This window comes from Elephantulus edwardii, unplaced genomic scaffold (genome assembly GCF_000299155.1).
Source record: "Elephantulus edwardii isolate Elephantulus edwardi_28Jun2011 unplaced genomic scaffold, EleEdw1.0 scaffold00121, whole genome shotgun sequence".
In the NCBI taxonomy this organism is placed as follows: domain Eukaryota; kingdom Metazoa; phylum Chordata; class Mammalia; order Macroscelidea; family Macroscelididae; genus Elephantulus; species Elephantulus edwardii.
Window position 1 is genome coordinate 711,011 of NW_006399871.1, and position 12,053 is coordinate 723,063.

Consider the following 12,053-nt stretch of genomic DNA (forward strand, 5'->3'; position numbering starts at 1 on the left):
TGTCTCTCATCCTCTCTCCAGGTTCATTGGGTTTCCGGAGGCAAGCTATTATGGAAGCGGATGCCACTCTTACTTCCAAGCTTGTTTTAATCGGGGAACTCCACCCCACTCTCTATCCATTAACACATTTGACACATGTCAGTGTTGACACATGTCAGTGTCACATATATATAGGTCACAAAAACTTGACAAACTGCTCATACTTCAGTCCTCAGAAACTTGGCAAGAAAACGGACTCAGTTACAGTTTCCATCACATTTTAGGGATTTTACCACAATCTTGAATTTAATGAAATCTAATCTATAGACATACCACAGTGAACTTGCCTGTGTTCTTGGACACTAAGCAGGGTAAGGCCTGGTCAGTATTCAAGACAGGAGACTGCCTGGGAATATCAAGGGCTTTTGTGATTGTTTTTAAAAATAACCTGAGTATGTATGATGGTGGTAAGGAAATCAGCTTAAACAACTACTTGTAACAAAGTGATTTCATCACCAGGTCTGACTGACTCAGCTGTGCTTTGCCCACCCACAAACCCAAGAATAAAGAGACACAGTTATCATTTTTCAAGGTATTTCTTCTGTAAAGGAGCCAGATTTGGCAACTAGACTGAAAATCTTCCAAAATTCTGTACAAATGTGTAATATACAAATATACACAAGGCTTTTTCCAAGAAAAGACAGCACAACAAAAATGACAGAGGCGGCTTTGGTGTCGCATACCACCCAGGGTACCTCAAACACCCCTCAGGAATCTGAGGGCTGATGAACCACAATACAGGCTGCACGTGTCCAACGCTACATTACACTATGTACACCAAAGTAGAAAAGATTCACTGACCCCTCCTGCCTGCTCACAAGCCCTCTGCGAGGAAGGCTATTTACTAGACAATCCACATTAAGAGGGTTCCTTTAAGGTGGAAGGGAGGACCCCATGGAATGAAGCAATTCACCCTAAAAATTTCAGGTGTGCCCTGAAAGAGACAGGTGGTGAGAGTGAATTCAGGAGTCTGACCACTTCTTGTACTTCTGGGAGCAACTTGTCAGCTCTCTCGCTCTTTTGGCCTCACTCCATTTCAGTGAATCGGGCAAACATGGCTTTCCGAACTGCATCCTTGTAGGAATCAGTACCTGACAACCCATATGCGCTGCCTTTGACTCCGAGACCAGCTCCTTTTAGCCGAAATTGAGCCTGAAGGGATAAATAAGTTGTCAGCAGCTGGCAGGTAGGCTATGAACTACTTCCATTCCCTCTCATCAACCACCCACCAAATAAAGGAAACAGACAGAGAGACCTAGAGTAGGCTGAAGAACAAAAGGACACAATTGGTAAAGGCAGACAGGAGTTGCCATGAAGGCTCTCCCTGTACATGCCTGCTCAGCAAGTGTCCACACCCAAGAACAAAACTCTGAAACACCCCCCTTAAGACAAGGAAGATTTAGTCATTCTAGGCACCCATCAGTCAGTATGATGTTAGCAGAACAAGATAAAATCTGAGAGTCTGAGCTAATCAGCATTGCCAGGATAGGAAGTATCACTAGGGGAGCTCTTGGAAGACGACGTCAGCAGGAACCCTAGAGTTCTGACCAAGGAATTTTTAAGGAAAAAATTATCTGTGAATAACCAAAGTCACTTAAAAGAAACCAAGTCACAGTACTTACATCTTAAAAGAATATGGAATGAGGATAAATGTGGGGAGTAAGAATCTCACTTGGTGGAAATGAGGTAAGCTGACGAAGGTGGCTGCCCCTTGGTGGGTAAAGCTATGCCTGGTCCCAGGGCCTCTGTGCACCTCAATCTCTACCCTCTGAACTGCTAATCCCAGTACCCACTGAAGGCTAAGCAGACCACTTACCTCAATAGGGGCTGTGATACCTTGACATTTCCTTCCCAGACCTGAGCCTTCTCGCCAGCCCATGGCCTGCAGCATCTTGTTGCCAATATTACTGTGGTCAATGCCATCTTTGGTGGGCTGTTCATAATTCCTGTCAGTGGCAAACACAATTACTGAATAAGAATGACTGAAGAACTGATGCCTTTGAATTGTGGTGCTTGTGAAAATATTGAATGGACTCTTCACTGTCAAAAGAACAGACAACTCTTTCTTGGAGGAAATGTAACCATCTGTTTTAGAGGCATGTGGGCTGGGACCAGTCCCTGGAAAGGCATCATGCTGGAAAAGGTGGAGCGAAAGAGGAAGAAGACATGCAATGTGATGGACTGACACAGTAACTCTAATAATAAGCTTAAGTGTATCAGAGATGATGAGGATGGCACAGGATAGGGCAAAGTTCAGATCTGTTGTTCACAGGTTCACTAGGAGGTATAGATGACTCAACAGTACAACCCACAACTAGCTAATATGAAAATGGGGTGCAATACATACACAGTGCCTGCATCAAACTGCTTCTTGCGCTTGGGCTTTGGAGGTTCTGGAATGCCATACTTTTCCCGTCTTTCTGCAGCACGGTCTCTGTATTTCATCTTTGTGGAAGAAAAACATTGCTAGAAATCTGCACAGACTTCAATCTTTGATTAGTGTTACACACCTATACTTCAAACTTACAGAGCTGGGTATTTTTAAACCTGGGTTTAAAACACTATAAAATCCCATTTACTTCACTATATTTAGCCATCTAAAAATGTCGGGGTTGTGGAAGTGAACCATATATGGAAACTGGATCACAAGTATATCTTTAATGTAAAGTTTTCTGTAATAAGGCATCACTCGGCAAGCTCTTCACCCAGCCTGCTGGACCACAGGGAAAGGCTGCCAAGATCCTACAGAAAAAGGAGGGCAAAACTGATGTGCCTTTCAGCATTTGGACAGGCCCACCACCTCCCAGGGACAGAAGTACCAAGGAGGCTTCCAGGGATTTGTTCACTACTCCCTGGGGAGATGGCATCATAAACAGTGAAGAAAAACAGGACAGCAAAATCCCTACTACAAAACACCTCACAATTATTTTAGGATGAACTATTTTAATTGGTCCATTTTTAAAAAAAAATATGTGTACCGTCAAATTGGATCTGACTGGTACAGGAGGCAATTGTTCCTCCTCCTTCAGCAGAGCATCTGGTGGATTTGAACCGCTCACCTCTGGGATTGCAGTGCAGTTTCCTGCCACTAGGCCACCAGAGCTCACCTAATTGGTCCATTATAAGCCCAGCACTTATTGAAGCTGATTTCTATCTACAGGCCTCTATCATTTTACTTGGCCCTCAACCTGCCCTATCAGCTACTAGCACCAACTGCTAGTATCTCATTATTGGCCTCACAGGGTTCTCTACCTTTGTCCACAGCCCCTAAGTTCTGCTCATCCCTCCCTTCCACATGCCCTGTGATCAATTCATACTGTTTTTCCCGAGCCTATTCAGAAGGATCCCTCATCATCTGTAAAGGCTTCCAAGTCAGCCAGTAGTTCTTACTCTTCTAAGACTCGGTGGGTGTTTTGGCACTCAGGACCTTTGAGCAGTCTTTGGAGGGTGCATCTGACTTGCACAATCTCACAAAGGGACAGGAATGGGCAGTGTGGGGCTTACCCAAAACACATACAGCCTGAAGTCTGTCTACAGTGAGCCACACTGATTAGGAAACAATATACTACAAACCTATCACCCTGCCCCTGGACCTACATGTTGATAATAAAAACTAAAGCAGGTAGATCTCAAGATACTCTTCCTAACAGTAAACGTTCTCTATTTACCTCTCTCTCCCTCAGTTCCAAGGCTTCCAGTTCCTGCTCACTCAGCCTGGACCGTCTGTAGATGTCCATGTTTTGCTATGTAAAAGCATGTATAGACACAGTAAGTACCACGTCATCCTGATTTGCAAAGTTTTAACACCAACAATATCGAATGTATTCAAAGAACCAAAGCCCAGTGGGCATGAAACTGCCACATTTTCCATTCTAAAAGACAGTCATTCAGTAGGAAGCATATGCTGAATATTGCCCATAGTAAGGACACAGCCATCACCTTGCTTCCTTCCTTCCTTCCCTCCCCACCTCAGCTCTACTTTGAGAAGCATGACCACCTTGTGCAGGTCTGACAGTTGTTGATGCTTAACTAAAGCATCTTTGTTTGGGAACTGGCGTCGACAAAGCAGGCAGGCCATCTTCTTCCAGTCAGCCAGCTTCTCTTCCTCACTCTCGAGTCTCTCCACCAACTCTTCCTCATTGTCACTGTCACCACTGTAAGCAGCAACCAGACCTCTCTGGAGAAAAAAACAAAAAAAGGGTGAATTATTTATAATGTAAAATACAAGACAGCAATGGCTACATACCTGAATAAAGTAATGTCTACCTAAAGGCGTGCGCAATCTATTATTCTCATACTGTAGTAGTGAATAACACCGCATCCAACTGTGCAGAGCAGTCATGCCCTGGAGTACTACACCTCACAGCCACTTGGGGCCCAAGATCTGTGTTCCTGGATGTCTATTTTCAAACCATCAAGCACAAAAGACAACCCAATACAGAAAACCAGAATAATGGCCCATCAAATGCAGTGTGTAATAAGGAAAACAAGGTTTCTCCTAATTTTCTAATCAAACCATTAATATGCTCTAGTTACATTAGCAATGAAATCTAATTAACTGACTTAGGAATTCAGGACACACTGCACTGTTCCATTTCACCTGCTTTCATGCATAGAAAACAAAGCCCTGAACGAACATGGATTTTACAAGTAGAAGGTGCTCCAGATGCCCACCAACAGTGACTGCACCCAGTTTTGAGGAGGAATCACATCAGCTAACATGCAGTTTAGCCACACACGTAGTCTTTACAGCACTACTGGGGGTACTTCCTTACTTTGAGGGGATTCTCTTCGTCTCCATTTCGCACCAATTCTGGGATGAGCTGCTGCCTTTCAGCTAAGGTTCCCTGGGAAATGGAACAAGTCATAAGCTTCAAGTTTTACTAATGTTCCCACTGTGAAATAAAGCCATTCTGGTGAGTGTTACCTTCTTTTCGAAGAGAGCAAAGCCAGCATCTGCTGCAGCAGATTCTCTCCTCTCTTCTTCTCTCAAGGAATTGACAGGTTGAAAGCTATTTTTAAAATTTTCTTTCTGTTTGTTTAAGCTTTTAGCCCAGCGTTCCATGTCTTTGGCGATCTAGTGTCAAACAACAATAATCACCATCAAAAACTAATCAAAGGATTAAAAAACCAAACAAAAACCCCCACACCCCAGATACTATGACAAGAACCATTAAGAATCTTATCCTAACCAGAAGCCCTGTAGCAAAACACTTCCACCTAAAAATATTCAGTGAGATAGTATCATGTAAGGTACAATACTATTGAAAAACCTTTAAGATAGACCATGTATAGGAACACTAAAGAAAAAAAGACAGAAAAGACATTGTAAGAACTTAATGTACATTAAACTTGTGGCTCAGTTCAAACAGAGTTTCACAATCCAAAGACTAAAAATTAGGCCAGATGACCCAAATCAATGCTGAGATGATTCTTACTTATAGTGACCCTACAGCACAGCCCTTACCTGTTGGGCTGTTTTACTCTTAGGTTTCTCCTTCTTCTCTTTCCCCTCTTTTGCAGGAGGCAAGCCTGTCTGCTGGTGGGAACTAGCCTCTGCAGCTGGCACATAGGTCTCCTTCTCGCCATCCCAGTAAAGGTACTGCTGGGTTAATGAATTGTAGTAGTACTAAAAAACAAAAAATACTATTAATGAGTACTTTGTGCTACATAGGTAACCACTGACTCAAGTATTTTTTCCCCCAAAGTATGTGATTTAACTAACATACAAAGAGTAACACTGTAGATTTCTTAAAATTTCTGGCCAAAAAGAACTCTTTAGACAGCTTCGTATTAATGAGACAGCCAAGAAGTGTGAAAATTCCCTAGGAAAAGTAGAATATGGTTTCTCAGGAGTCTAGTTTCTACAATTAACCTCTGGGTCTAGAGGTTCCCAAAGAGCAGTACGTATCACTGCTTTCCATTGACAGACCATGTACATACACCACATGGCTAGAATAGGACAAGTTTCTAATCACACATCCTCTGTGAGAAGCAGCTAATGGCTGGTCATCAAGCTCATCAATATAGAACCCTCTGGACCCAGGCAACCAAACACAAGGATGGAAGCACTAGCTTGTAAAAGAAGTGATGGTGAAAGATACTGAAGTATGTGGAAAGACCCACCAACAAAAGCTCCAAATTATTGCTGCTGATTTCTGACTCACAACAACTCTATAAAGGACAGAGGTTAACGGTCCAATACGGTTTCTAAGGCCAAAAATCTTTCCTAAAGCAGCCTGACACAACTTTCTCCTATGGAGCATCAGTTTGTACTCAAGTGTTTAGCCTCTATACTACAGGATTCCCCTAACAGAAGACAGGAAATGAATCACAATGGCTATACCTGCTGTGAGAACTGCCTGGAAAATGACTTGAATTCATAAACAAATCAAAGAACCATGGAAGGGCTGAGGTAGGTCACACAAAATCTGACACTTCGTTTTCTCACACACTACAGGTAATCAGCAGAGCCCTAGCAGCTATAAATGTCAAGTTCCTGTTAAAAGTGCTTATTTTACTATTCTATTTATATACACACACACAGTTCCTGATCAGAAATAGTTACTTATTTATGTAGTGTTAAAGTTGCTTTTCCTCCACCAAACAACAACAACAACAAAAAAAACCCAACAAAAAAACAAACCAACCCAGCATTCTATAGATCTACTAAATTCTACCCTCAGATGCACACTGGAATCCATCAAAACACAATCAGAAGGGGACCAAAGGCTCAAAAAGCCACACACATTGCATGATTTTTTTATTCTATATGGAATGCTTCTTGTTGTTATGTATCACATAGTTGGAAGTGACCCAGAGCTGACCCTCCAATGGGTCTTCAGAGGCAATGAATCACATGGGAAGAGGGCATGTTAATTTGAACTGTGTACTTCAGTGTTTGCACTGTAATCCCTTTTGAGTAAGCCACTAGAGCTCCCTTGGAATGTTTTATTATAGGCAAATATAGAAATAAGAAGTAGATTAGTAGCAGTCAGGGGCTAGGAGGAATGAAGCAGCAACTGTTTATGGAATTACAGCCTCTAAGATAATAATTTTATAACATGACTCTTGAGCTATCAAATCAATTATGACTTAAGAGTGAACCTATGAACAACTAACTGATCAGAACCCTGTCCTATCCTCATCTTCACTATGCTGAAGCCCATTGTACGCTGGGTCAAATAATCTTATTGAGGCTCTTGCTCTCTCCACTTATTCTAGTATGATGTCTTTTGTTTTTTAAGGGCTGGTCCCTCCTGGCAAACACCCAAACTATGAAAAATGAAGCTTCATTATCCTTGCCTCCTATTGTCCTTATCTTTGGCCCCTACTCTGTTTCCACAACCTAAAATCTCATGGCAGTTGGGCAGCAGATTCCAAGACCACAAACCAGGGCCAGTACTGCTGCTCTTGTGGTGTCTGTGTGAGTTTACAAGTAAAGATGTGAACCTTAGTTCCATCAAATAAATTTTAAGTGGGGGTGGGGGATGTTCCACAAAAGAAAATGTCTATCTAGGTGTGTGCAGTACATATAGGGTAGGAGTCACCAACTATAATTTTAATTGGAGAAATCTATGACAACAGAAGTCAGGATAGAGGTTACTGAAGGAAGGCTTACTAACTGGCAAGAGGCATAAGAAGTTTTCAAACATGCTGGGAACACTCAAGAGTGGTGTTTACATCAGTTTATACACATGGAAGCATTCAAAGAAATACACACTTCACTTCTGTACATTTTCTGTCTGTGTGCCATATCTCAAATATTTTGTAAACTTTACAATTAAATCTTGGATCTAAAATAAAAAAAGACATTTGTTCCTTTGTGAAGAATCTTTTCATTTCATGCCACATAAATGGACAAAGCAAAATTAAGATTATTCTGGTGACGTTAAGGAGAAAAACATGTATTTACCTGTGAGTTGGGATCGTAATAGAGCCCTGTTGTTGGATCATAATAATATCCTGAAGATTCATCATATTGGTAAGTGGATGTATCAGGCACTGCTGCAAAATAATTCAGCATATTGTCATTCCAGGTAAGAAATGGGCTTTATTTTCAACTCTAAGCCATTAAGATGTAGCAAGGCTTATTGCTCCCTTTCTCTTCTCCAACCCAGTGTCTCCTGGGTACCCACAAATGGAAACTTGAATTAAAGAAAACTAACACCTTTCAAGTGTCCAAGAAACTTTGGCTTACCATATTTGGTACCAGGAACTACACCAGTGGGGGAAGCAGCTGGGGCTTGTGTACTTGTGCTAGTGCTGGGTTGTGTCTCCTCAGTCTAGAAAGAACAACGGCTTCAATACAGTTTCAAATGCAATACCTCTTAAAAAAACTAGATCACTACAATCATGCAAGAGGCAGGGTTCCCTTGGCATGCACACTGTAGCTACAATCTAAAGCAATCCCTGAGTAAAATACACACTGATAGCTTTCTCCCTAAAGGCCAAATCAAAGTACACAGGAAGTAGAAATAGATATAAATGCTTGGAATGTATACATTATTCAATCTAGGCTTATAAAAGGCAGGAAAGGATAACACTAGTACGGCAAAACAAAATTTCCCAGCAAGTAACCAGTTCTTTACTTAGACTAATAGGATTACCGGAGAACCAGGTGGATTGGAGGTTTGATTGTACAGCTGGGGACTCTGGGACACAACAGCCGCTGAGGTGGTCGTTGTTGCTGTGCCTGATAATAAACAAAAGGATTAGGTAGTACGGAGAGACACTGACCTCTAAACCAGACCCCTGATGTGTAACACACTGTATAATAACAGTCTCTGCCTCTATATATCAGCTCTTAGTAACTTAATCTCTCCCAAGTACCCTTGATTCAAAAACATTTTTTCTCATACTACAATTAGAATATGACATAGGAAGTAAAAAATTCTGCATGACAGACCAGAAGAGAAGAAAAAATTATACCTGCTCTGGGGCTGAGAAAAATAAAGTGTAAGGCTTTTGTATACCAAAACAAAATTTTTTTTAATTGTTTTTGTTTTTATTATTATTATTTTATTATTTTTGTGTGCGTGTACAATCAAATCAGATCTGACTGGTATAGGAGGAGATTGTCCCTCCTTCCCCGGCAGAGCATGTGGTGGATTCGAACCGTGGGCCTCTGGGATTGTAGTTTCAGCTCTTTGCCACTAGGCCACCAGAGCTCTCCCAAAACAAAAATTTGAGAAGTAAAGACTTTGTATAGTCACCCTTGTGAATTGGTGGACTCCAGGTCCACAATTTTCTCCGGTTATCTGAACCTGTGGATGCCCGTGATTTCTAACATCATAGAGGGAAAACAGGTGAACTTAAAGGGTAAAACCTAACTGAAACATGAAATTTATACCAGCTCTTGGTGTACATGAACAATCTTAATCTTGTCCAAAATCTTCAAGATAACAATCCTGAGAGTACTACTCACATTCTTACTCAAATCTCTTCAACCACAGCTGTTTAAAATAAATGTTTAAGAAAGAGAAAGGAGCTTACTACCTGAAGCAGATGATGCATCCGATTCCAATCCTCCCCCTTGTTGCTGATAAAACTGCTGGTAGTCCTGTGAATACTAAAGAAGAGTTTCATTAAAACTCCTAGTCTCCATACTCAGGAGGCGGGAGGTTGGATGCTGGTCAAGTCGACCTACCTGAGAATACTGGGCATAGCCATCTTGGCCTGGCTGCAGGTAACTGTAGTCAACACTACCTCCTTCACCACTCTGAGACTAGAAAAAGTCAACAGAAAATACAAACTTAGTAAATTAACATCAAGGAAAAAGTAGTCATTAAAAACATTATTAATTGGTGTCTAAGATCTCAGTGTGACTGGAGGACACTTTGTGAATTTGGGCCAATGTCACCTTACCTGGGTAGAAGACCACTGAGCAGCAGCAATGGCTGTACTAGCTACAGAGAAGGCGCTGACTCGGTTACCATCTGGGAGCACCAAGTCTCTGAAACAACAAAAATCCAATTATTTGAATCTATCTCAATGCACCCCAATCAGGACAAGAGAAAAAACAATTTACTCTAGCTTATCAGGTTTCAAATGTTAGTAAGGACACATTACACTGGGAGAAGGGGTCCCCACAGACATATCTCTCAATGAACATGTGTCCCTGTAGCATCACTATCCTATTTCATATCCTGCTAGCTAATAAGGTATTGGTGTGATGAGTAAAGATACTAAAGAAAGGGAAATTATGAGACTGAAGCACCACTTCACAGGAAAATACTGGCATAGTAGTCCAGAAGAAAAGAATTCTTTCCAGAGTGTTTGCTTTAATAGGATACTCTCAATCCATTTGCCAAGCCTGCATTTGTCTTTCTCTAGAGTTTTCTAGTAACCATCACCAGCTGGTTACAGAAGACAGGAGGGAATAAGCCATAAAAGATGACAAACATGTCCCTCCTGGCCTAGGCAACCAGAGGGTAGAGTGTCTCCAGGAAGCAGCTCAGGTTACTTTAGCAAAGTACTGCTAGACAAACACACAGATTCAGCACTTTGAGGGAAGTCTTAATGATTTCACTCACTTTCTGGCACTTTTTGCAAAATCAACACCAATAGTTTTGCCATCAATTTTCAAAGGAGGATGCAGACTTTGTAGTATCTGAAGCAGCTGGGAAGCATCCTGCAAGAGAAGATGAAGAAAAAGAAGTTTGTTGTGTAACTAAAACTTTCTTCTTATCACTTAGCCCAATGGAATGAAAAGCTTTCTTTTATAAGACTGGAAGAAACAAAAGAAAGAAAATAACGCGGTGATTTTTTACTATGCTTGTGGATATGAACAAAACTTTGAAAAAAATATCTCTTCAGGACATGAAGTATTAAAGGACTAAATACTAAATCAATCTAAAATAAAAGGAGAAACTCCAAACTGACTGCAGTCAAGTAGAAAGTAACTCACAGCTGACTCCCTAAGAGGCACCACTTTGGGTTAGCAGTGCCAACTCCCTATGGACATATTACCAAATCGTAGGGGAAAGGGGAGGGATAGAGAGACTAAACTGTAGTTCAAAAAAGTCAGTCCTGCCAGTTCTCGTACAGTTTAGTCACTGTTCTTACTGCTTACTGAAGCTTTACTTGGTCCCTTAATTCAGCAATCATTGTTCCTATGTACCTGGTTGGGCACGGGGTGGATTTGGGGGTGGGGCAGGATGGGGAAAGAAATGTGCAAAGCCTAGGAGCCTCATAATCAAGTTAACCATAAATCACATTCACTTCTTATAGGTATATTTCTTCTAAAGGAAAAGAACCAAACAATGTCTCACCATTGCAGAAGACAGCTGCACAAATGCAAAGCCTCTGTTCTGCTGGGTCTGCTTGTCTTTTATGAGGCGAATATTATTGACAGCTAAAGATGCGTAGGGAGACAGCGCTGTCATGATTGAATCCACTACAGTGTGTGGAGCTATGTTCCGAAGAATGATCGCTGTGAGTGAATGAGACAAATAACATTTACATTTCCAACATCAATGCTATGCAAGGCAGGTTTAAGAACATAAAAACAAATCTATTTTGTGAGGTTCTTAGCAAAACTTTTACCATGTGAATCTTTCCACATTCTCTAAACTTTCACAGAACTTCCTAAAGCTGTTGCTGCTCATTACGATATGGTAAGAACATAGACTTATAGCTGAAGTCAACTTCTAACACAAAGGATACAAAGATTATACACGAACTTACTATCACAGTAGTAATCCACTGACTGAACTGACTCTGTGGTTCCAGGGGGCACTTCCTGTTCAGAGTCTACAAGAGAAGGAAACAGGGAAAGCCAATAAATGACAAGGGAAAAACGTACTTTTAATAAAGTATTTGAGCATGTCCAGTGTTCTTTACATGTTGCCTCACACTTTTAAATTGACAACCGTGCTTAGAAACACATTTTTCCCCGATGTATTATTTGCAGCAACATGATAAAGCACTTTATTTTTTTAAAATAATTTTAATGAAAATTTACAGAGAATTTGGATTTCCATTCATTCATTGCTACAATTCTCTCCCCGCCC

At 41.2% G+C, this 12,053-nt stretch overlaps 1 protein-coding gene across 1 annotated transcript in view; it reads right to left on the minus strand.

Annotated features, from left to right (window-relative positions):
• Nucleotides 1-997: 997 nt before the first annotated feature.
• RBM5 (RNA binding motif protein 5) overlaps nt 998-12,053 on the minus strand; it is a 22,235-nt gene continuing 11,179 nt past the window's right edge. Inside the window, exons 8-24 of the mRNA XM_006892883.1 lie at nt 11,728-11,793; nt 11,313-11,473; nt 10,575-10,672; nt 9,907-9,994; nt 9,689-9,766; nt 9,538-9,610; nt 8,649-8,734; nt 8,240-8,324; nt 7,955-8,046; nt 5,507-5,668; nt 4,967-5,116; nt 4,815-4,886; nt 4,037-4,216; nt 3,708-3,782; nt 2,387-2,484; nt 1,856-1,985; nt 998-1,191 (exon numbers count right to left, since the gene is read on the minus strand). Of these exons, the coding sequence (XP_006892945.1) occupies nt 1,066-1,191; nt 1,856-1,985; nt 2,387-2,484; nt 3,708-3,782; nt 4,037-4,216; nt 4,815-4,886; nt 4,967-5,116; nt 5,507-5,668; nt 7,955-8,046; nt 8,240-8,324; nt 8,649-8,734; nt 9,538-9,610; nt 9,689-9,766; nt 9,907-9,994; nt 10,575-10,672; nt 11,313-11,473; nt 11,728-11,793 (1,820 nt within the window). The 3' untranslated portion in view covers nt 998-1,065. The remainder of the gene's footprint in view (nt 1,192-1,855; nt 1,986-2,386; nt 2,485-3,707; nt 3,783-4,036; nt 4,217-4,814; nt 4,887-4,966; nt 5,117-5,506; nt 5,669-7,954; nt 8,047-8,239; nt 8,325-8,648; nt 8,735-9,537; nt 9,611-9,688; nt 9,767-9,906; nt 9,995-10,574; nt 10,673-11,312; nt 11,474-11,727; nt 11,794-12,053) is intronic.